This window comes from Coregonus lavaretus (assembly GCF_964263955.1).
Source record: "Coregonus lavaretus genome assembly, chromosome: 22".
Taxonomy (NCBI): Eukaryota; Metazoa; Chordata; class Actinopteri; order Salmoniformes; family Salmonidae; genus Coregonus; species Coregonus lavaretus.
In genome coordinates, this window is record NC_140009.1 from 8,818,842 (window position 1) to 8,844,158 (window position 25,317).

The 25,317-nt window shown below is 45.2% G+C and overlaps 1 protein-coding gene across 1 annotated transcript in view; it reads left to right on the forward strand.

Annotated features, from left to right (window-relative positions):
- The first annotated feature begins 3,396 nt into the window (after positions 1-3,396).
- The window catches only part of LOC311150333 (rho GTPase-activating protein 39-like), a 118,957-nt gene continuing 97,036 nt past the window's right edge, over positions 3,397-25,317 (forward strand). The window contains exon 1 of the mRNA XM_084187738.1: positions 3,397-3,474. Within this exon, the coding sequence (XP_084043864.1) occupies positions 3,461-3,474 (14 nt within the window). The 5' untranslated portion in view covers positions 3,397-3,460. The remainder of the gene's footprint in view (positions 3,475-25,317) is intronic.

The following is a 25,317-nucleotide window of genomic DNA, read 5'->3' on the forward strand; positions in this document are numbered from 1 at the left end:
GTTTTTACTAATGGCTGTATTAATTGGTGCCAGTTCCATCCCCTTGTGCAGATTCCGTGTATGTGGCACATTGATTAATGCTGTTTTTTATCAATGTGTTACTAATCAATTTTTGTAAACCCTTAATTCTATAAAATGCAGATGATGAATAATGAGATGCAGCGATGCACACACACACACACACGCACACACACACACACAAACCTCACCTCACACACTTTGAGTTACAGTGCTGTGGAACCTGCTCTTGAGTATGGCATCAGACTGACACGAGGATGCTGTGGTTAGGGTTAGAGTGCAGGTAGGAACTGGGAGTATGCCATCTAAGTGCCATTTATTTTCAGTGTTGCAGCTAATTTAAGTTTTACTATGTTTCTAATGAAAAACAAGAGACTTGATATTTATGCGTATCAAAACATAATTTGGAACGCATTCCCTTTTGTTGTGTTCTTTTTTAAATTTCAAAATGAGTGAGGTCTCGATGTTGGAACAGAATAAGAGTTTTTCCTATTCGTACAGCTTGGAATCTGTGGTATGAACCGTTATATTTTTATAAAACTTTTTTTTTGGTCATTTAGCAGATGCTCTTATCCAGAGCAATTAAGGTTAAGTGTCTTGCTTAAGGGCACATCAACAGATTTTTCACCTAGTTGGCTCGGGGATTAGAACCAGCGACCTTTCGGTTACTGGCACAACGCTCTTACCAACTAAGCTACCTGCCGCTGTCTGTTATGAAACAGTCCAATCAGAGAACATGCATTTGAAGGCACTTATCTAATGTGAACCCATTGAGATGTATAAAGATCCCAACATTGTAGCTGTCCCGTTATGGCGTCTGTGACAGCATGGGCAGCGCCATTGAAGCTATCTACATTTTGAAGTAGTCCATTTTCTTCTTCTTTTGATGTTTGAAAAAAGTGTAAAGCTAATATTGGTGTCTTACCGCCTCCACCTGCAGCGCTGGAGTCTTGAACCAAATATTGTAATTCAGTTATTGTGGACACTAGATGGCAGTCACATAATTTAAAGCCATTTACAAACTAGGCAAACCAGTGTGAAGAAGAAGACAATGCTCTGCTCATTGGCTGATCGCTCCCAACCCCATTGGAATCCATACCCTGTTGATTACTTTAAAATGTCTGGAAGCCCTCAATGCCAATGTCCATTCAAAAACGGCTTATTTTCATGTAATGATCGCTATACATCACTATGTGGGAACCTAACTTGTCTAGTCTGGTTGGTTCATCCAGGAAGTCTGTTTCATGAAGTCATCAGTCCACGGTTGTGTCCCCCTGCTAAGAAGTTGTTGCATGCATCAACCAATGGTTGCGTGCCACGTCATCGACTGTGCTGTCGGGCACCAGATTGCAAGAACATATGACGTGGTTAGCTGATATGTAAAATAACTATCCAACGCCTGGGCATGGGAGTGTGCCCCACAACCTCACTCTGATGTCATCAAAGACTTCAGAGATAAAAGGTGCGTTTGTTTTGCAAGCCGATGTGTCCCAGAGATGGGCGGGACATAGGTCTCATGACCCACTCACTTTATACAGCAATCCTGGCAGTTTATTCTGCCTAATACCACTTAGAGAAACTCAGAACATGCTGGCTTGTAAAACAAGCCCACACAGTCTTGATCAGCCGTAACTTCATGGTTTAAAGCCTGTAGCTACACGTGTTTCTCTTATCATGTATTTTCTGTAGAAATGAAAAGGAAAAATAAATGTATTTAACAAATGCTGCATTCTTTATAACAATAGATTTTTTTCGCTATATATGGTGCTATTGCGGGCTCAACATATATTTAAAAAAATTGCTGTATGTATTTGAATGTAGGTTTTTGCAATTAATGTAAATGTTTAAATATATTTTATAATAAACAGAATGACCAATCAGACAGTGCTTTATCAAAAGGGTCAAATAGGGGGTGCTTATTTTTGTCCTGTTTCACTGCATGTACAAGTGAGTAACCTGTACAAGTGTGGAAATGGGATTTTTTGACGGTGACCCTGGAGCAATTAGGGTTGAGTTACTTGCTCAAGGGCAGATTGGCCGATTTTTCGCCTTGTTTGCTCGGGGATTCAAAATATCAACCTTGCGGTTACTGGCCAAATTTTCTAACCGCTAGGCTACCTGTCGCCTTTCAGTGCACTGATGTTTCACACCTGTAAGTAGTCTTCTGATGTGAACTGCACTCTTGATCAGAAGGAATCTTTCCACCCTCAATTTACCAGGAAACCGAAACGCCCCCCAATCATTTTGTACCATATTGTATGAGGTAAAACAAGTCCCTTCTCCCCCTGGAAAAAAAGAAGCAACAATACTTTTTATTAGCACTTTGAAATGGATTACTGTATGTGAAAAAAAAGAGAGGGTTTTATCATAACAATGCCTTGTGCAGTTACATAGGTTTATCATGCATATATTTCTGTTTCCTTCGGTTTACCAGTGAACAGTTGATAGCTGTAACTAGTTTGTGAATAAAGTGTTGACTGCTAAGGTTTCCTCCTCTTCACTTAGTCTCGGTTGTGTTTATTTTACATGTTCAGACCTGCAGTCCTTGATTGGGAGACTCTGTTTAGTCTGTTACCAATACCATACATGCCTATTTCTTATTTGCATAAACATGTACTGTAAAACATGTTTATCTGGGTGACTAACCATACATTTGATCTTGTTCCATATTCAGACAGCAGATGTCACTGTTTCTTTCAGCTTGGGAAGCTTTGATGAAAAGCAGACTTTGATGCTACAGTTTATTATCATGTCAACACTTTTAAATCTCTTGACAAAAGTGTTGATTTATTGATAGAAATTTAAGAATTATTTCCCAAACAGTTCATTTAATAAATAGACACTGACCCAAACTTTTGGGCACAATTAGATCTGGGGTGACAGTCAACATGAGTCTGGGATGTTTAACTCTGTTTCGGCACTAGGTGGGTGTATTGGATCATGTTGACACTAAGATCATCAGACACCCCAATGCAGAGGGAAACAGAGACTACAAAGCAAATTCAACGAGTTAGCCAGCTAACTTTGATAAACAACCAGAAATAACTATTGATTTTCTGATTCATTGAGAAAGTTTAACTTAGATATGTGTTTTTGGTTGTTGAGTCAATAGGCCATGCCTATCTCAAGCTTATCCTTCTAAGAACGACAAAGTTATTTCCCAATATTTAGGCAAGTTAGCTAATTCATTGAAGCTGCTTTGTAGTATACCGCTCAGTTCAAAACAGTCCCCGTAGGGATCAGATTACACACAAACCCATAAGCATGGTGGAGGTTCTTGGAGGGGGTGAGATGAGATGCAGTACTGACTCGCACACAGACAGGGCAGGGGTGAGGCAGTACTCTGTTCCAGTTACGTGGAAACGCACATAGCTCAACGAGTGGGGAATCTACTACAACGCAACTCTTTATTCCAACTTGTTGCTCATACAATGTGAGGAAGATGGCCGAGACAAGGTATGCAAGTTACTATTGTACAGTGTATTGCCAATGCATGTAACGTTGTGTTTTTCTTGGTGAACGAAACTAGACCGATATAATGTAACACGTTTTTGCGGTTAATCCTCGTGTAGCCGCTTCTCACTTCTGCGGACTGACGAGTTGCACTGTCTGCTGTGCTACAGTAGAATAATACAACAGGTTTGAAGTAGGCTATAGACTGGAGATTAAGTTTAAACATTACTCAAACCTTATAGAAAAACTTTTTGTTTCGGTTTGCGTGCCTCAAATTAAAATGTTCCCTTTATTTGCAATACAAATGGTATGCTATGGAAATGAAAAATACAAACATTTGTCAAACGCAAATCGTTATTACAATGTAACAATAGTCTAAGACAATAACATGTAGTCAATGATTTGACCAAACACATTTCAAGCTGATAACAAGCTTGAAATGAAGGACACTAACAAGACATACAAACGAATGCATTAGAAGGTGAAATGTTATCCCGTTTGAATAATTATTTGATTGTTCTGTCAATTTATTGTATTCATTATGGATGTGATCCTTCTTTTCTAGAGAAAGTCATCCTAAAACATAGCATACCTGTCCAGTTACTACACCACGGTGCATTACACTGCTCCCTGTAGGTGTGTAAAACCATGCCTCTGGGCAACTTCAACGTTCAAACACGAGATCTTAGGTTTTTACAATGGATTAATGGGTTAGTCTGGGGGAAACGTGCCTGATCTTGACCGGCATGCATGTCGGTGAGCAGATGCTGAACGCTATATGAGAGGGCTAGTAAGTTACACATGGTCCAGCACCCTTTGCTCTCCCTCTGGTGCTGTGTAAGGCAATCTGTCGCTCAGTCGGTCACCTTCCATCCTCATTTCCAGGTGTCAAGCATAATGGAACCAGCAGCGGGATGTGCGTGGGCATATTTTATTCATAATTTAGTTACACTGACTAGAGTCGATTAGCTATTTAGTGTTGGCCACGTGCTTTTACCATTTATACAAAGAAATATACAGATTGGGGTAGTTTAGATTAATTTGATAGCCTGTAATAGGTTGATGTGTAGTGCAGTGGATAGAGCAGCTTATTGCTCTTACAGGAATAGAGATGTGTGACTACTATATATAATCACACTTGAAGGGAGTCCAAGTTACACATTGTGAAGACAGTGAGCAAATGGAGGCCATGGAACCATAAGCTATGTTTAATTGCGGCATGGAAGCCAAAATTGGATTGTATGATTGTGGTCAGATTTTAATGATCAGTTTCTTCTCTTGAATCTTGTCAGATGTTATTACAAATTGCTTGGTTCCGTTACCAAACAAAAACGTTAAAGAAAAAATGCATTTTCCATAGTGCTATTACTATTATACTAACTATTACTATTATACTAACTATTACTATTATACTAACTATTACTATTATACTAACTATTTAATATGGTCTAGAGTCATGTACTATATTTCCATCTTAGCTTTTCACTGCTATTCTGTGGAGAGAGTTTTCATATGTGGGAAAGGGACAGGTGCTACAACCACCCTGTCTCCCCTCACCCAACCCCACCCCACCCCACCCATGGGTATCCCGGGTGAGCAGGAGCATTGCTGAAATAGATAGTGTTAGATTCTGACGTCTTTAATCACTCACACATACCCTCCACTACTTGTGTTTGTCCATCATTAAAATTATAGTTCTATACTGTAGTTGAGTAAAGCTATCCTGATGAAGACAACAATCCTCTTCACTTGGATATACAGACAGTTATTGCTGAAGACAACACACGATGGACAGTCATAATGACCTGGTGTGGTTGTGTAACATTGGTGGCATTGGAGTTACTACTGGTTGAGGCCTCTGCTGTTGTAGATTGTTCGACACTTTACCTCTTTAAGGAATACCTGGAATAGTATAAAGTAATCCTTCTACCCACCCCCCTCCCCCACCCCCCCATAAAAAAAAAAAGAAGAAGAAAAGTAGTTGTCCCACTGGCTATCATAAGTTGAATGCACCAATTTGTAAGTCGCTCTGGATAAGAGCGTCTGCTAAATGATGTAAATGTAAATGTCTCTCTCTCGCTCTCTCATGGTGCTCCTCTCTGTCCACCTGCGTCTCCACTCTTTCCTGTACTGTTTGTATTTGTCTGAGCCCAGGCACACCAGGTATGTGGGACTGCTTTTACTGGTCGGGGTTACTTTGTGCTGACTGGGAGTTTGGGCTGAAAAGCTGCATTGTTGGGCCACTGCCTGCAGGATGAATCAGAGAGAGCTGACCCTTGTGGACGTCATCAATTACCATTTTAGATATTGTCAAAGCCCTTCAGTCCTTCACAGCTGAGTCTGTGTGTAGAAAGCTGGTTCTTGGTTGGTTGGTTGATGTACACCCATTGAAAATAACTGTGTGGGTTTGCGTGCACGCTCCTTTATGTGCATGAGTGCAATTGTTTGCGTTGTTGTTGTTGTCAACGCGGTTAAACAGTGATTCCCATAGTGCTTGGGTGAGAGCAGGCAGGGAGAAGTACAGTAGGAGAGTCCCCGGGCGTGGTAGGGTGTGTCAGTGCAGAGACCTTTTCTACTGGGTGGGGTGGTGGGTTGGTGCGGTCTGAATAATTAACATGGGTGGGGAGGGATGTCAGAGCACCATATGTTATGAATTTGCTAAACGTATGATATGTTACGAATTCCAATTTGTTGTGGCTAATGTTAGCTAGGTGGCTAATGCTAACGTTAGCTTGGTGGCTAACATTAGCTAGACTAGGGGTTAAGGTTATGGTTAGGAGTTACGTTAAAGCGTTACGGTTAGGGTAAAGAAAGAGTTAGCTAACATGCTAAGTAGTTTCAAAGTATCTAAAAAGTAGTAAGTAGATGCAAAGTTGCTAATTAGCTACAATTCTAAAGTTGTCCGTGATGAGATTCAAACACGCAACCTTTGGGTTGCTAGACGTTCACGTTATACGCCTACCCATCCACCCCGACCAACTACCCTACTTTTGTTTTTGCCTTAAGTAACCTTCTGTCTTATGTAACCATTTACATTTACATTTACATTTTAGTCATTTAGCAGACGCTCTTATCCAGAGCGACTTACAGGAGCAATTAGGGTTAAGTGCCTTGCTCAAGGGCACATTTACGTCATTTAGCAGACGCTCTTATCCAGAGCGACTCACAGATTGGTGCATTCACCCTATAGCCAGTGGGATAACCATACCAAATGTAACATATCATACTAATTTGAGTGTCCCGGATTTACATTTACCATGCTACGTCTAGTCTATGAGACTAGGCTGGGTTCCTCTCTAGGTTTCCTCCTAGGTTCCTGCCTTCTACAGAGTTTTTCCAGGTCACTGTGCTTCTGCCTCTGCATTGCTTGGTCTTTGAGGTTTTAGGCTGGGTATCTGTATAGCACTTTGTGACAACTTCTGATGTAAAAAGGGCTAAATAAAAGACATTTGATATTTCAGATTGGATTGGGGGTTAAAAACAGCAACCAACACTGGGTCTAATGTTACTCTAATATGTATGCGACCAATACAATTTGATTTGATTTGATTTTGATTTGATTTGAACTCCAGTCCCCAAACAGCACACATTTCTGTTGTAGCCCCGGACAAACTCACCTTATTCAACTCATTGAGGGTTAGTTGACAAGTTGAATCAGGTGTGCTTGTGTGCTGTCGGGGCTACTCGAGCACTGGAGTTGGGAAACACTGTTCTAATGAGTAGATATTTTCACAAACACTTCAGTTGCCTTAACATTCCCCAAAATACTCCTGCAGTCCAAACCCCTTGGCGCCCCTCCCTCTCTGTTTGGTTTTACCACTACCCAGTACGTGCTTGTCTGCGGTTGTGTGGAAATAACTCTACTGGTGGTCCTTAGGCCTGGGTAGTCAGTAAAAACACCTGCTCATTAAGATGGGCAGAGATTCAGGGTTTCAGCTCATTAACATAGCTAGGACGTGTGCTACATTGACTCTACTCCTGGGCCATGACTTGAAGACACATGCCAGGACTGCTGTTTACAAAACTCATGGTTCTCATCTAAATTGACGGTAGTTAATGCTGTGTACATGATTTATTTGCTTTTTATTGGCTCCTAGCCCACAGTGTGATGACGTATAGGCTGTATTTAAATTTAAATGTACATCATTTAGCAGACGCTCTTATCCAGAGCGACTTACAAATTGGTGCATTCAATTTATGATAGCCAGTGGGACAAGTATACCTGGAGATGATGTGTTATTTAACTTCCTGCTTCATGGTGAATAGTCAGAAAGTTCCAAGCAACATTTGAATCACTGCTGACACTGCAAAGCCCTGACCCTAAACTTCACCTGCTGATTGTTTTAAACGTTTTAGTGGAAGAAACAGCCCAAGTTGAATGTTATGTTTGTTAAATGTTACATTTGGTTTAATCTTTCATGACATTTTCAGACGTCACGCTGAGAACTTCCACTTCCTAGTTTTCTCACTCTTTCATAACAGCTCAGCAGTGAGAGAATCAGAACAAGGTGTGTGCAGTCTGTCTATTCTCTGTGCTTCTCACTTCTTTAGCGTTCTATTTAGATGGTCTCTGTTCTGATCTGGGTTACTGTATGTGTTCTTTGACCAGCAGAGTTCCATCCTCCTAAATCACTGAGGCTGTCTGTAGGGACCCATGTTGATCTCGGGTCCAGTCACCCAGAGCATGTCTTCTGTAGACCCTGCTCAGAGGGCTCATATCTGGGACTGTTACACCTCACAGAAGCAGACATATGGAGGGAGGAGGGGGGGGGGGGGGGGGGGTGGGAGGTTACAAGAACAGTCTCGTAAACCCTGCAGCTGGCACTGTATCCCCGGCTGCCTTCTAGAGCTGGGACGATAAACCCAAAACTATCGACACCGACCATACCGATCACTTATCGCAGGCATTTATCAATACGAGAAATGTGAAGTTTGAAATTAAATACGTTTTCTAATATAAGTGATTGTTAATGGTACAATTGATGGCTACAACCATCAAACTACTAGTAGTTTAAAGGATAACAAAATGAAATCATTATATGTACATTCATGTTATACACTTTATACACAATTTATCGTTATTGCATCAATTCAGGCAATTTATCGCAATATGGATTTATGTCCACATCGACAAGCTCTACTACCTTCCTCCTTCCTGTGCCATTGATCTCATAACCACCACGACCACCACCACTGCTCTGGTCCTCCCTGAAGCCCCCCTCCCTGCTCTGGTCCTCCCTGAAGCCCCCCTCACTGCTCTGGTCCTCCCTGAAGCCCCCCTCCCTGCTCTGGTCCTCCCTGAAGCCCCCCTCACTGCTCTGGTCCTCCCTGAAGCCCCCCTCACTGCTCTGGTCCTCCCTGAAGCCCCCCTCCCTGCTCTGGTCCTCCCTGAAGCCCCCCTCCCCTATCATTGTATTCCTCTGACTGGGCTCAAAGTGAGTGAGATCCCACAACGCTCATTCAACGTAACTCCTGACCTGTCTCAACACCCCCCCCACCCCTCTCTCTCTCAATTCAATTCATTCAATTCAAGGGGCTTTAGTGGCATGGGAAACATATGTTTACATTGCTAAAGCAAGAAATATAGGTAATAAACAAAAATGAAATAAACAATAAAAAATGAACAGTAAACATTACACTCACAAAAGGTTCCAAAGGAATAGAGACATTTCAAATGTCATATTTTGGCTATATACACATTATTAGACAGGCCAAGCTAGCAGGGACACCATGCCATCACCATCATCACCACCACCACACCCCAACTCTTAGCCCCCATAGCTGGGTTCTCTTTTGTGTGCCACAGGATGAAATGCTAGATCTGGGGCTTGGCCACTGAAGCAGGTTTGCCAGCTGTAAAGTGATCAGTGACTTGGACATGTTTCCTGTAGCTCAGCTGGTAGAGCATGGCGCTTGCAACGCCAGGGTTGTGGGTTTGTTTCCCACGGAGGGGCAGTATGAAAATGTATGCACGCACTAACTGTAAGTCACTCTGGATAAGAGCGTCTGCTAAATGACTAAATTGTAAATGTAATGTTTCATCCCTGGCCCACTTCAGTAGGGCTTTAGTGCTATCCTGATTACTGGGGCTTCTTTAGACTCTGGAAAATAGCTCAGCTCACCTGAAGTGAAATAGATAAGAAACAAAAGTTAAATAAACAATAAAAAATGAACAGTAAACATTACACTCACAAAAGTTCAGAAGGAATAGAGAAATGTCAAATGTCATATTATGGCTATATACAGTGATGTAACGATGTGAAAATTGTTAAAGTACAAAAAGGAAAATAAATAAACATAAATATGGGTTGTATTTACAATGGTGTTTGTTCTTCACTGGTTGCCCTTTTCTTGTGGCAACAGGTCACAAATCTTGCTGCTGTGATGCCACACTGTGGTATTTCACCCAAAAGATATGGGAGTTTATCAAAATTGGATTTGTTTTCGAATTCTTTGTGGGTCTGTGTAATCTGAGGGAAATATGTTTCTCTAAAGTGCAGCTCAGTTTCCACCTCATTTTTTGGGCAGTGTGCACATAGCCTGTCATCTCTTGAGAGCCAGGTCTGCCTACGGCGGCCTTTCTCAATAGCAAGGCTATGCTCACTGAGTCTGTACATAGTCAAAGATTTCCTTAAGTTTGGGTCAGTCACAGTGGTCAGGTATTCTGCCACTGTGTACTCTCTATTTAGAGCCAAATAGCATTCCAGTTTGCTCTGTTTTTTTGTTTATTCTTTCCAATGTGTCAAGTAATTATCTTTTTGTTGTCTCATGATTTGTTTGGGTCTAATTGTGTTGCTGTCCTGGGGCTCTGTGGGGCCTGTTTGTGAACAGCTTGCTTAGGGGACTCTTCTCCAGGTTCATCTCTCTGTAGGTGATGGCTTTGTTATGGAAGTTTCGGGAATCGCTTCCTTTTACGTGGTTGTAGAATTTAGCGGCTCTTTTCTGGATTTTGATCATTAGCTAATTCTGCATGCATTATTTGGTGTTTTACGTTGTAAACTGAGGATGTTTTTTGCAGAATTCTCTCTCTCTCTTTCTCTCTCTATCTCTCTTGCTCTCTCTCTGGTTGATCTAAATGGAAGTGTGAAAGGACAAGCAGCTCAAAACACCCACCACCTCTACATTGTTGCTTTGGGCTGGCTTGAGGAATGTGTCAGCGTGTAAAGGAAGGATCAGGGGAAAGCCACTGTTGTCAGCCCTGCATCTCTCTCCTGTGATTTGGATAAGCGGTTGGAGGGGAGGAGACTTTCTCTCAGTTGGTGTTGGATCAGCACCCTGCTGCAACATGTCTCAGACGAGCTTCAGAGTAATTGACATCTCCATGGTAACAGAGTTGGAGTGGCGGCTGGCTGGGTAGTGGTGTTGACAGAGGACCAGTGTCAGGGGAGTAGAAGGACTGCTGATAGGCATTGTGTTGATGTGTTCTGCTGTTTGATGAGTAAAACCTCATTTTGCTCATTTTGTAAACACAGTGATCCCCCACAACGCCATGAGAAACCATGTCACACCAGACATACATTTTCTCTCTTCCATTGAGCCCAAAGCCTGTCCTCTCCTCTCCTCTCCTGTCCTGTCATGTCTTCTATTATCCTCTCCTGTCCTCTCTCCTGTCTTCTCCTGTCCTCTTCTCTCCTCTCCTCTCCTGTCCTGTCCTGTCTTCTCTTATCCTCTCCTGTCCTCTCTCCTGTCTTCTCCTGTCCTCTTCTCTCCTCTCCTCACCTGTCCTGTCCTGTCTTCTCTTATCCTCTCCTGTCCTCTCTCCTGTCTTCTCCTGTCCTCTTCTCTCCTCTCCTCTCCTGTCCTGTCCTGTCTTCTCTTATCCTCTCCTGTCCTCTCTCCTGTCTTCTCCTGTCCTCTTCTCTCCTCTCCTCACCTGTCCTGTCCTGTCTTCTCTTATCCTCTCCTGTCCTCTCTCCTGTCCTCTCCTCTCCTCTCCTCTCCTCTCCTCTCCTCTCCTCTCCTCTCCTCTCCTCTCCTCTCCTCTCCTCTCCTCTCCTCTCCTCTCCTCTCCTCTCCTCTCCTCTCCTCTCCTCTCCTCTCCTCTCCTCTCCTGTCCTGTCCTGTCCTGTCATGTCTTCTATTATCCTCTCATGTCTTCTCTCCTGTCTTCTCCTGTCCTCTTCTCTCCTCTCCTCTCCTGTCCTGTCCTGTCTTCTATTATCCTCTCCTGTCTTCTCTCCTGTCTTCTCCTGTCCTCTTCTCTCCTCTCCTCTCCTGTCCTGTCCTGTCATGTCTTCTATTATCCTCTCATGTCTTCTCTCCTGTCTTCTCCTGTCCTCTTCTCTCCTCTCCTCTCCTGTCCTGTCCTGTCTTCTCTTATCCTCACCTGCCCTCTCTCCTGTCTTCTCCTGTCCTCTTCTCTCCTCTCCTCACCTGTCCTCTCAGCATGAAGAGTCGTCATGGACCATTTACGATCGCCCGTTCAGAACGAGACTTCTACTGAAAGGTTCATGGTTTAGTATTTTCCATTAACACTCGGCCAAAGGTTTATCACCTGCCAGGTTCATGAACAAAAGACTCTTCAAGGAGGGATTTTATTTGTATGTGTCAGAAGAGTGTTTACATACAGCCACACACAGTGGGTCTGAGTGACTAACCTTGTCCACACCCTGGTGTCATGCAGCTCAGTCAACACAGTGGCTGAGGTGCTCAGCCAGACACCTCTCTGTATGTAGAGGCTTGTTTTCCTCTCCTACAGACAGGAAAGGGTTAACTCTGGACATTCCTTTGTCTCTATATTCAAATCAAATCACATTTTATTTGTCACATGCCGAATGCAACAGGTGTAGACCTTACAGTGAAATGCTTACTTACAAGCCCTTAACCAACCATGCAGTTTTAAGAAAAATACGTGTTAGGTAAAAAATTTATAAGTAAATAGAAAAAATAAGAAAAATAACAAATAATTAAAGAGCAGCAGTAAAATAACAGTAGGGAGGCTATATACAGGGGGTACCGGTACAGAGTCAATGTGCAGGGGCACAGGTTAGTTGAGGTTGGCTAATTGAGATTATTAGTACATGTGGGTAGAGGTAAAGTGATGCTGGTGGGTTTTGCAGTTAAAAGGGTCCCCATGACCCAGGCCTAGCAGACTGACCGGGAGGCTCAGCCAGCAGGATGGAAAAAGGCTTAGTGGTGGGTAGCACAGTGTCCAGCCTGCCTCAGCCCAAATGGCCTCTTCCTTCCTGTCCTGCTCTGATCTGCTCCGGTGCTTTGCGGCTGGTGTGTGTGTGTGTGTGTGTTGGTTAGATCGGGTATGGGTTAAGTGGTTTGGTTCTTCTATCCTTGTGGGGAACTAAAATCCCCAGAAGTTCCCACAAGGATAGTAAAACAAGGACAATTCTCCCTTTTGGGGACATTTCCCATGTCCCCATGAGGACAAAGGCTATTTTAAACTTAGGGGTTATGTTTATGGTTAAGATTAGAATTAGGGTTAGGGTAAGGGGTTAGTGGATAGGTTTAGGGTTATGGTAAGGGTACGGTTTAGGGTTAGGGGTTAGGGAAAATAGGAATTTGAATGAAAATTAATTTTTAGGTCCCCCACGAGGATAGAAGAACATAACATGTGTTTGGGTGCGTGCGTGTATGTGTGTGTTTGCTTACAGGTGTGAAATGTGTGTGTTATGGATGTGACAGTGAGAGATGGAGAGGGTTGTGGTATTGCAGTGGTTCTGGTTGTCCTGATGTTTGCCCCTGCTAACCCCTGTGTAACCCAGGACCGGCCCGGGGCCTGTGGCTCAATGTCTCCCAGGGGAGGGCCACTCAAGACGGTCATTAGTAGAGTGGACGTGGGCCTGAAGCCTGAAGGAGAAGGCCAGTGGGAATGAATGACAATCTTTGCCATTGTCTGGGTTAATGAGTCTTGGGACAGAGCTGCTGCTCAGGAATGCCCCTGGCCCATCCATCCATGCATGTTTGTTTAATGGATCCCAGACGAAGGGCTGGGAAACTCTGCTAAGAGCTATTATTAACTGACAGTAGGGCTTAGTGAATGAGAGCTGGAGGTACAAAGGAGCATTTGAAGATGGTTATGATCAGTGGCGATGCTCAGCAGTATCGTAGGTCATCTGAGTAGCGGTAGTTACTAGGAGTCAAATCAAATCACAATTTATTTAAAGTGCATTTAACAAAGTGACAACACAGTTGTGAGCACAAAGTCACCGGAGACGGTCTCAAGTCTCTGCTCTACAAATCTCCTTTCAGGAGGAGAGGCATTGGAACAGAGGACGTATGAGTGAGCTACACACACACACACATATTGATCACTGACAGCAGCAGCTCTCAGACCACTGGCAACCTGCCACACTCACCTTCTCTCTCTAGAACAGACACCATGAAGACATTCTCTCTCCCTTTATATAGCTCCTCACCCCTCCTCACCCCCTCTCTCTAGAACAGACACCATGAAGACATTCTCTCTCCCTTTATATAGCTCCTCACCCCTCCTCACCCCCCCTCTCTCTAGAACAGACACCATGAAGACATTCTCTCTCCCTTTATATAGCTCCTCACCCCTCCTCACCCCCCTCTCTCTAGAACAGACACCATGAAGACATTCTCTCTCCCTTTATATAGCTCCTCACCCCTCCTCACCTTCTCTCTCTAGAACAGACACCATGAAGACATTCTCTCTCCCTATAGCTCCTCACCCCTCCTCACCCCCCTCTCTCTAGAACAGACACCATGAAGACATTCTCTCTCCCTTTATATAGCTCCTCACCCCTCCTCACCTTCTCTCTCTAGAACAGACACCATGAAGACATTCTCTCTCCCTTTATATAGCTCCTCACCCCTCCTCACCCCCTCTCTCTAGAACAGACACCATGAAGACATTCTCTCTCCCTTTATATAGCTCCTCACCCCTCCTCACCCCCTCTCTCTAGAACAGACACCATGAAGACATTCTCTCTCCCTTTATATAGCTCCTCACCCCTCCTCACCCCCCTCTCTCTAGAACAGACACCATGAAGACATTCTCTCTCCCTTTATATAGCTCCTCACCCCTCCTCACCCCCTCTCTCTAGAACAGACACCATGAAGACATTCTCTCTCCCTTTATATAGCTCCCTCCTCAGCACTGAACAACAGCAACAGCAAACAACCTGTAGGAATGTGTGGAGATAGGAGAGTGTGTGTAGCAGCCGTACTATGTGTGTTTTGTTGAGAAAATACCTAACAAGAGTAACAGAAGTAGGAGAGAGAGGGAGGGAGAAGGAGAGTACCTCTTTGAGGAGAAACCCTCTTTCAGATCTCCCTTCTCTTCCTCAGACCCCAGAGACAGAATGCAGTGTTGAGTTAACTGAACACACAGAAACACATCACAGAGGAGAAAGAAATACCCATTATAATTGGCAGGGCCCCTAGTTACACACACACACACACACACTCAGGTTCTGACAGAGTGTGTAGACACAGGGCTGGAGTCAAGGCTGCCGGGCGCTGGGTCCTGACTAAATAAACATACAGACAGTGGCTGTGGGGACCAAACCACCCTCTCAGCACTGCCACAGACACAAAGAGGGCCAGACAGAGAGGGACCATGAACAGAAGGGATAAAATGAGGGAAACGTTGAGAGGACAGGTGCAAAGGCTGTGATTCATCTCCTGCTTCCACCTCTCCCCTCTTATCTCCTCTGTCCTCATCCTTCACCTCCTCTCTTATCTCCTCTGTCCTCATCCTTCACCTCCTCTCTTATCTCCTCTGTCCTCATCCTTCACCTCCCCTCTTATCTCCTCTGTCCTCACCCTTCACCTCCTCTCTTATCTCCTCTGTCCTCATCCTTCACCTCCCCTCTTATCTACTCTGTCCTTTCTTTCACCTCCCCTCTCATCTCCTCTGTCCTCATCCTTCACCTCCCCTCTTATCTCCTCTGTCCTCATCCTTCACCTACTCTCTTATCTCCTCTGTCCTCATCCTTCACTTCCTCTCATCTCCTCTGTCCTCATCCTTCACCTTCTCTCTTATCTCCTCTGTCCTCATCCTTCACCCCCCGCTTATGTCCTCTGTCCTCATCCTTCACCCCCCCATCTCCTCTGTCCTCATCCTTCACCTCCCCTATTATCTCCGCAGTCATCATCCTTCACCTCCCCTCTTATCTCCTCTGTCCTCATCCTCATCCTTCTCCTTCTCTCTTATACATTTACATTTTACATTTACATTTTAGTCATTTAGCAGACGCTCTTAACCAGAGCGACTTACAGGAGCAATTAGGGTTAAGTGCCTTGCTCAAGGGCACATTAACGTCATTTAGCAGACGCTCTTAGCCAGAGCGACTCACAAATTGGTGCGTTCACCCTATAGCCAGTGGGATAACCACTTATCTCCCCTGTCCTCATCCTTTTCCTACTCTCTTATCTCCTCTGTCCTCATCCTTCACCTCCCCTCTTATCTCCTCTGTCCTCAGCCTTCCCCTCCTCTCTTATCTCCTCTGTCCTCATCCTTCTCCTCCTCTCTTATCTCCTCTGTCCTCATCCTTCTCCTCCTCTCTTATCTCCTCTGTCCTCATCCTTCACCTTTCCTCTCATCTCCTCTGTCCTCATCCTTCTCCTCCTCTCTTATCTCCTCTGTCCTCATCCTTCACCTCCCCTCTTATCTCCTCTGTCTTCATCCTTCTCCTCCTCTCTTATCTCCTCTGTCCTCATCCTTCTCCTCCTCTCTTATCTCCTCTGTCCTCATCATTCTCCTTCTCTCTTAGCTCCTCTGTCCTCATCCTTCACCTCCCCTCTTATCTCCTCTGTCCTCATCCTTCACCTCCTCTGATCTCCTCTGTCCTCATCCTTCACCTCCTCTCTTATCTCCTCTGTCCTCATCCTTCTCCTTCTCTATTATCTCCTCTGTCCTCATCCTTCTCCTTCTCTCTTATCTCCTATGTCCTCATCCTTCTCTCTTATCTCCTCTGTCCTCATCCTTAACCTTCCCTCTTATCTCCTCTGTCCTCATCCTTCACCTTCCCTCTTATCTCCTCTGTCCTCATCCTTCACCTTCCCTCGTATCTCCTCTGTCCTCATCCTCATCCTTCTCCTTCTCTCTTATCTCCTCTGTCCTCATCTTTCTCCTTCTCTCTTATCTCATCTGTCCTCATCCTTCACCTTCCCTCTTATCTTCTCTGTCCTCATCCTTCTCCTCCTCTCTTATCTCCTCTGTCCTCCTCCTTCAACTCCTCTCTTATCTCCTCTGTCCTCATCCTTAACCTTCCCTCTTATCTCCTCTGTCCTCATCCTTCACCTTCCCTCTTATCTCCTCTGTCCTCATCCTTCACCTTCCCTCGTATCTCCTCTGTCCTCATCCTCATCCTTCTCCTTCTCTCTTATCTCCTCTGTCCTCATCTTTCTCCTTCTCTCTTATCTCATCTGTCCTCATCCTTCACCTTCCCTCGTATCTCCTCTGTCCTCATCCTCAGCCTTCCCCTCCTCTCTTATCTCCTCTGTCCTCATCCTTCTCCTCCTCTCTTATCTCCTCTGTCCTCATCCTTCTCCTCCTCTCTTATCTCCTCTGTCCTCATCCTTCACCTTTCCTCTCATCTCCTCTGTCCTCATCCTTCTCCTCCTCTCTTATCTCCTCTGTCCTCATCCTTCACCTCCCCTCTTATCTCCTCTGTCTTCATCCTTCTCCTCCTCTCTTATCTCCTCTGTCCTCATCCTTCTCCTCCTCTCTTATCTCCTCTGTCCTCATCATTCTCCTTCTCTCTTAGCTCCTCTGTCCTCATCCTTCACCTCCCCTCTTATCTCCTCTGTCCTCATCCTTCACCTCCTCTGATCTCCTCTGTCCTCATCCTTCACCTCCTCTCTTATCTCCTCTGTCCTCATCCTTCTCCTTCTCTATTATCTCCTCTGTCCTCATCCTTCTCCTTCTCTCTTATCTCCTATGTCCTCATCCTTCTCTCTTATCTCCTCTGTCCTCATCCTTAACCTTCCCTCTTATCTCCTCTGTCCTCATCCTTCACCTTCCCTCTTATCTCCTCTGTCCTCATCCTTCACCTTCCCTCGTATCTCCTCTGTCCTCATCCTCATCCTTCTCCTTCTCTCTTATCTCCTCTGTCCTCATCTTTCTCCTTCTCTCTTATCTCATCTGTCCTCATCCTTCACCTTCCCTCGTATCTCCTCTGTCCTCATCCTCATCCTTCTCCTTCTCTCTTATCTCCTCTGTCCTCATCTTTCTCCTTCTCTCTTATCTCATCTGTCCTCATCCTTCACCTTCCCTCTTATCTTCTCTGTCCTCATCCTTCTCCTCCTCTCTTATCTCCTCTGTCCTCCTCCTTCAACTCCTCTCTTATCTCCTCTGTCCTCATCCTTCACCTTTCCTCTCATCTCCTCTGTCCTCATCCTTCTCCTCCTCTCTTATCTCCTCTGTCCTCATCCTTCACCTCCCCTCTTATCTCCTCTGTCTTCATCCTTCTCCTCCTCTCTTATCTCCTCTGTCCTCATCCTTCTCCTCCTCTCTTATCTCCTCTGTCCTCATCATTCTCCTTCTCTCTTAGCTCCTCTGTCCTCATCCTTCACCTCCCCTCTTATCTCCTCTGTCCTCATCCTTCACCTCCTCTGATCTCCTCTGTCCTCATCCTTCACCTCCTCTCTTATCTCCTCTGTCCTCATCCTTCTCCTTCTCTATTATCTCCTCTGTCCTCATCCTTCTCCTTCTCTCTTATCTCCTATGTCCTCATCCTTCTCTCTTATCTCCTCTGTCCTCATCCTTAACCTTCCCTCTTATCTCCTCTGTCCTCATCCTTCACCTTCCCTCTTATCTCCTCTGTCCTCATCCTTCACCTTCCCTCGTATCTCCTCTGTCCTCATCCTCATCCTTCTCCTTCTCTCTTATCTCCTCTGTCCTCATCTTTCTCCTTCTCTCTTATCTCATCTGTCCTCATCCTTCACCTTCCCTCTTATCTTCTCTGTCCTCATCCTTCTCCTCCTCTCTTATCTCCTCTGTCCTCCTCCTTCAACTCCTCTCTTATCTCCTCTGTCCTCATCCTTCACCTCCTCTCTTATCTCCTCTGTCCTCATCCTTCTCCTTCTCTCTTATCTCCTCTGTCCTCATCCTTCTCCTTCTCTCTTATCTCCTCTGTCCTCATCCTTCTCCTCCTCTTATTTTATTTCAGTGTCCCCCAGTGGGTCATGTCTTTTCTTTTCGACCCCTCCTTCTAAGCCTCCTCAGAACAGAACAGAACAGAGCGGAGCAGCATATGTGATTCTCATGGTGGGGGTGATTGGTTGTGAAACACAGGCCCTGTGAGGCTGATAGAACCTCTGTGCCTTACGTCTGACGGTCTGCTAGAACACTTAGAGCGTCTGGAACTCTGCTGTTATTCCGGATGGATCTGAACATGTCTCAGGTCTCTGTTCTCCAACTCCTGTTTCCACTCCTCTCTGCCGGAGGGATCCAGGGCTTCTAGAGCAGACGGTTCCCTTGGGAGCACTCACACTAATGTGGGAATGATGTCGGAGCGATAGGGCTAACGCTAGCCTAATTAGACCATTTCCCCAATCTACTATTACTGGAGCATGTGCCCTGACTCTTATCATGTCTGTGAGCTGGTGTGTACGTCACATACAAGTGTGTTAGCATGTGTGTTTCTGTTACCGTTTAACAGTGTATGAACATGGTAAAGGAGAAAATGTGCAGCAGATTGTTGTCTAGACAGACGCTAGCCTAGGTGATTATAGACCACTTTAGAGCTGATAACTGATAGCAACTGCTACAAATGACTGGTGAGCATGCCTTAAGGGTGGAACCTTGTGTAGTGTGTGCGTGAGTGTGAGTGTGAGTGTGGGTGAGAGTAAGAGTGAGTGTGTGTGTGTGCGGGAGTGTGAGTGTGAGTGTGTGTGTGTGTGTGTGTGTGTGTGTGTGTGTGTGTGTGTGTGTGTGTGTGTGTGTGTGAGTGTGAGTGAATGAGTGAGTGAGTGTGTGAGTGTGAGTGAGTGTGAGTGTGTGTGTGTGTGTGTGTATGTGTGTGAGTGAATGAGTGAATGAGTGTGAGTGTGTGAGTGAGTGTGTGTGTGTGTGTATGTGTGTGAGTGAATGAGTGAATGAGTGTGAGTGTGTGTGTGTGTGTGTGTGAGTGAATGAGTGAATGAGTGTGTGAGTGTGAGTGAGTGTGTGTGTGTGAGTGAATGAGTGTGAGTGTGCGTGTGTGTGTGTGTATGTGTTAGTGTGTGTGTGTGTGTGTGAGTGTGTGTGGAGCTCTACCAGCAACCCTTTACAGTAATGTTTTGCTACAGATGCAGCTAGACATACTGGTTAGAAGAGCCTTACTGTTCCATTATAACCCTACATCCCACACTGAAAGAACAGAGCACTTGACAAAGTGCTTGTGAGACAAAGGGAATATCAGTGTGTGTGTGTGTGTGCATGCGTACGTGTGTGTGTGTGCATTTGTGTGTGTGCGTACATGTGTGTGTGTTTGTGTGTGATAGAAGAGTGATGAGCTAGGGGTCTAATCCTTGGCATTAGAAGGACACAGTAAGAGGGGGCCATATTTCTCCAGCCAGGAATGACTAAATGTTTTGGCAGATTTAGCGCTGGCTCTCAAATGTCTGGTGCTGTTTCTGTGAAGAAAGGAAAGCAGCCTCTGGACAAGGCTATCAGCAGAAAGAGGAAACGCCTTTTCTCTATGTAGTGCTTTAAAGTTTAAAACGTTGCTCACTACTGTTGTTCCTACCCCCCGTTTTTTTGTACTTACCTCCAGCAGAGGAACGCTGATTGGGTTAAACCATGCTGGTTTTTGGCAAACCACCTCTCCCTCTCGCTCTCTCTCTCTTCCTCCCATGTCTGTTCTTTTCTGTTCTTTTCCATTATGTACCTGTGGTTACCATGGGGACAGGCTTAGGTCTGTCACTCAGAGGGGTTGCTGTTCAAGTGTGTGTGTGTGTGTGTGTGTGTGTGTGCAGCAGGAGTTGTGTCTCTGTCTAACTGTGTGTAACACAGCCTCCTCCACCCCCTGCCATGCTGCCACTCACAGCACATACCTGCTTCTCCCTGCATCAGAATCCTTCTATCCTCTCCTATCACTCAGTTTTCCTTCTGTCTACCTCAAACATAAATATCTCTCTCTCTCTCTCTCTCTCTCTGTCTCTCTCTCTCTCTCTTTGTCTCTCTCTCTCGCTCTCTCTCTCTCGCTCCTCTCTCTCTCTCTCTCTCTCTCTCTCTCTCCTCTCTCTCTCTCTCTCTCTCTCTCTCTCTCTCTCTCTCTCTCTCTCTCTCTCTGTCTCTCTCTCTCTCTCTCTCTCTCTCTCTCTCTCTCTCTGTCTCTCTCTCTCTCTCTGTCTCTCTCTCTCTCTCTCTCTCTCTCTCTCTCTGCCTCTCTCTCGCTCTCTCCCTCTCTCTCTCTCTCTCTCTGCGTCTCTCTCGCTCTCTCTGTCTCTCTCTGTCTCTCTCTCTCTCTGTCTCTCTCTCTCTGTCTCTCTGTCTCTCTCTCCCTGTCTCTCTCTCTGTCTCTCTCTCTGCCTCTCTCTCAATTCAATTCAATTTGCTTTATTGGCATGATGTAACAATGTACATATTGCCAAAGCTTACTTTGGATATTTACACTATTAACATAATAAAAATAATAATAATCAATATTGTCAACGGGACAACAGTAACAATAATAACCAAGGGTCAAAATAACCATTGAACAATAACAATATAGAGGACATGTGCAGGTTGGTTAGTCTGTCAGACACTGTCCCTCATCTTATGGCAGGCAGCAATGTAGTGCGCTGCCAACCCACAGCTCTCTGCATCCTCCCCAACAGGACGGGTAGCCTATTCTCATCAGAGAGGTCTTTGAAACCTTGAAAAACTGTTTCAAATTTGAGCAGCTCTGTCTCAGGTTCTGCTGTGGTGCAGTGGTTGCACAGCCTTTCCTCTACAGGGAGGCAAGTTTTCCTGTGTCTACCCTTCTCAATGGCAAGGCTGTGCTCACTGAGCCTGCACTTTGTCAAGGTTTTTTGTGCTTGTGCTTGTGTTTCCCAATAAGCAATGTAGTTTTGTTTTGACTGTGTTGTAATTTGGTTTATTCTGATGGATTGGATGTTCTGGTCCTGAGGCTTCAGTGTGTTAGTAGAACAGGTTTGTGAACTCAGCCCCAGGACCAGCTGGATGAGGGGACTATTTTCTTTGCTCAGCTCTTGGCATTGCAGGGCTTGGTAATGATATGAGAGGGGGTCACTATATTTTAGATGTTTCCAAAACTGAATTGCTATTTTTTGAGTTTGTATCTGTCTCTCTCTCTCTCTCTCTGTCTCTCTCTCTCGCTCTCTCTCTCTCTCTCTCTCTCTCTCTCTCTCTCTCTCTCTCTCTCTCTCTCTCTCTCTCTCTCTCTTCTCTCTCACAAAGTCTGACTCACTCACAGTCTGACTCACTGACAGTCTAACTCACTCACAGTCTGACTCACTCAGTCTGACTCACTCAGTCTGACTCACTCAGTCTGACTCACTCAGTCTGCTCACTCAGTCTGACTCAATCAGTCTGACTCACTCACAGTCTGAGTCACTCACAGTCTGACTCACTCAGTCTGACTCACTCAGCCTGACTCAATCAGTCTGACTCACTCTGTCTGACTCACTCAGTCTGACTCACTCACAGTCTGACTCACTCAGTCTGGCTCACTCACAGTCTGACTCACTCAGTCTGCTCACTCAGTCTGACTCACTCAGTCTGACTCACTCACAGTCTGACTCACTCAGTCTGACTCACTCAGTCTGACTCACTCAGTCTGCTCACTCAGTCTGACTCAATCAGTCTGACTCACTCACAGTCTGAGTCACTCACAGTCTGACTAACTCACAGTCTGACTCACTCAGTCTGACTCACTCGACTCACTCAGTCTGACTCACCCATAGTCTGACTCACTCAGTCTGACTCACTCAGTCTGACTCACTGACAGTCTTACTCACTCACAGTCTGACTAACTCACAGTCTGACTCACTCAGTCTGACTCACTCGACTCACTCAGTCTGACTCACTCACAGTCTGACTCACTCAGTCTGACTCACTCAGTCTGACTCACTCACATAAACACACTGAATAGCGAGAAAAAAGAAGGCAGAGTTTTGTCTCCCATTTCAGAGAGCCTTTCTATTGAAGCCCAGCGAGAAAGACAGAGACAGACAAATGTAGAGAGCGACTCGGTGAGAGAGGGGGGGGGGGGGGGGGGGAGCATTGAAGATCAGTCTTCATCTCTGTATGAGGTTCAGGGTAATGGGCTTGTTGCCGGGGAATGTATCATCCACATCAGTCAGCCCAGACAGCAGCACACAGAAGAGATCAGACACAGTTCCCTCTCAGAGGCTTTGGAGTCAGACACCTCAGGGAGCATTCTGGAACAAACAGACAGACAGACTGTAGAGCTTCAGTTTCTCATCATACAGTACACTACCTGCATAGAGTAGGTGGCAGGTAGCCTAGCGGTTAAGAGCGTTGGGCCAGTAACCGAAAGGTCTCTGGTTCGAATCCCCGAGCCAACTAGGTGAAAATTCTGTCGATGTGCCCTTAAGCAAGGCACTTAACCCTAGTTGCTCTGGATCAGAGCGTCTGCTAAATGACTGAAATGTACAATGCAGAGTGTAAGTCTAAGACACTGTAAGATGAACATGAATTGAAGTGATAGACTGAGTGTTGAGCTATCAGCCCAGACAGCTGCAGTGAGAGTGTGAGATGATTGCTAGTTGGTGTAGGTCTAAGGCCCCCATCATTCTGTCTCCCCCTCCACAGAGAGGGACAGCTACAGCTGCAGACAGTACAGTGGTGGCGATACCAGGGGGGAGAGAGAGAGACTGCTGCTCTGATCTGATCCTCTCTCAGATGTGAACCACAGCTGGTGTGCCCTGGAGCACAACATTCAACAGGACCCATGCTTAGCCCTGCATTAGACACACTGTAGAGAGTCTACAGTGTAAAGATCTCCTGGGCGGTAGATCTTGTTGATCCGTGTGTGTTATTGCTGCATGGTCTCCAGCGTGAGGTGCTGGATGTGGAAGACCGTGTGGAGCAGGCCAGGAGAAATGGAGCAGGCCCTGGCCTGGCTGGGTAACACTCAGACACACTGGTTACGTTTGCTTTAGTCCCTCAGAACTAGCGTTTGGCAGGACAGTGCGTGGTGTGCTGAGCAGAGTTTAGAAATGGATCATTTTTACTATAAGAGGGAAGCCTCAGAGGAGAATGACAGTGTGTCCATAGTGACTGGATATGAGTGGGCTGAATCTAGAGGGAGTTAGAACTTGATGTAAACACAAACAAACGAGGAAGACGGGTCTCTTCCAATGAACTCCTGCAGTATTGAGGGCTAAATCTTTACTTCACATACACGCGTTCAACCCAAACATTTGCCCACCAAAGCATGCATTGATGTCATCTGGAGATGTGTTCCACAGTATGAGTTATGTGGGCATGTTTCAAGTTAGGATTCACCGCTGAACGTCTCTTCGTGGCTTCTGTTGTCTCTCTAAGGCTCTGCATGAACGTTTTCTCTTTGTTACGCTCCAGTTTTCTGGTCTGGTGGAAACAGTGGTTCAGCTGTCAGTGTGTGTGTGTGTGTGTGTGTGTGTATACGTACGTTCCCGTATGTGTTGTGTGTGTGTGACTCAACAGCACAGCAGTATTGGCATCCTGACAGGACCTTGACCCCTGACCTTGAGGAGATATTCCCTCCTATAACCGTCATCCTGGTTTCTCTGGCCGATGTAGCCCAAACCCGATCTAAACACTGAAACATAAGCCCTCTCCATAACTGCCTTTCATACCGCACGGCTTTCCAACAATTATACACAGTTCAATCTTCCATAGCTTAAATATAGGCAATGAGGTACTCTGCAATGGAAATTGGCATGTAGTTTGGCCACGGGAGATTTTGTTGGCTACTGGATGGATGTTTTATTCCATGAGCTCTACCCTCCAACAATAACAACCCTATTCCACATAGACACATAGTGCAAAGACAGTACATCGTCAAGGCTGTTGCTCCTCCTAGCCAGGAAACATGCTGCTACAGTTAGTGTGTTTGTTGAGGCCAATAGTGACAGACAGACAGTGTCATATTTAGAACACGGTGTAAGTTCCCAAGAAACTAGCTCTTCATCAGAGAGGTCTTTTGAACACACCATTAGAGAGAGCGAGAGAGAGAGAGAGAGAGGGGCAGGGTGAGAGAGAGGGGGAGAGAGAGAGAGAGAGAGATAGAGAGAGAGAGTCCTAACCCATATTTATGTTGATTTATTTTCCCATTTGTACTTTAACTATTTGCACATTGTTACAACACTGTATATATACATAATATGACATTTGAAATGTCTTTATTCTTTTGGAACTTCTGAGTGTAATGTTTACTGTTAATATTTATTGTTTATTTCACTTTGTTTACTATTATTTCACTTGCTTTGGCAATGTTAACATATGTTTCCCATGCCAATAAAGCCCTTAAATTGAAATTGAAATTGAAATTGAGAGAGAGAGTTGAGTTGAGTTGAGAGACAGCAAGAAAGAGAGAGTTGAGTTGAGAGACAGAGATGATCTTGGAAGGTTTGATGATCACAGGTGTCACATGTTTTGTGTCTTTGTCTTCTGTTTACTGGTTGCTGACTGGTTGTATGTTTAGTTGTCCTGCCCTGTACAGTATATAGGCAGCTCCTTGACCCCACTGGGGAGCTGTACTGAGCTGTAATGAGCTGTACTGAGCTGTAATGAGCTGTACTGAGCTGTACTGCGCTGCAATGAGCTGTAATGAGCTGTACTGAGCTGTAATGAGCTGTAATGAGCTGTAATGAGCTGTAATGAGCTGTACTGCGCTGTAATGAGCTGTAATGAGCTGTACTGAGCTGTAATGAGCTGTAATGAGCTGTTCTGAGCTGTAATGAGCTGTAATGAGCTGTAATGAG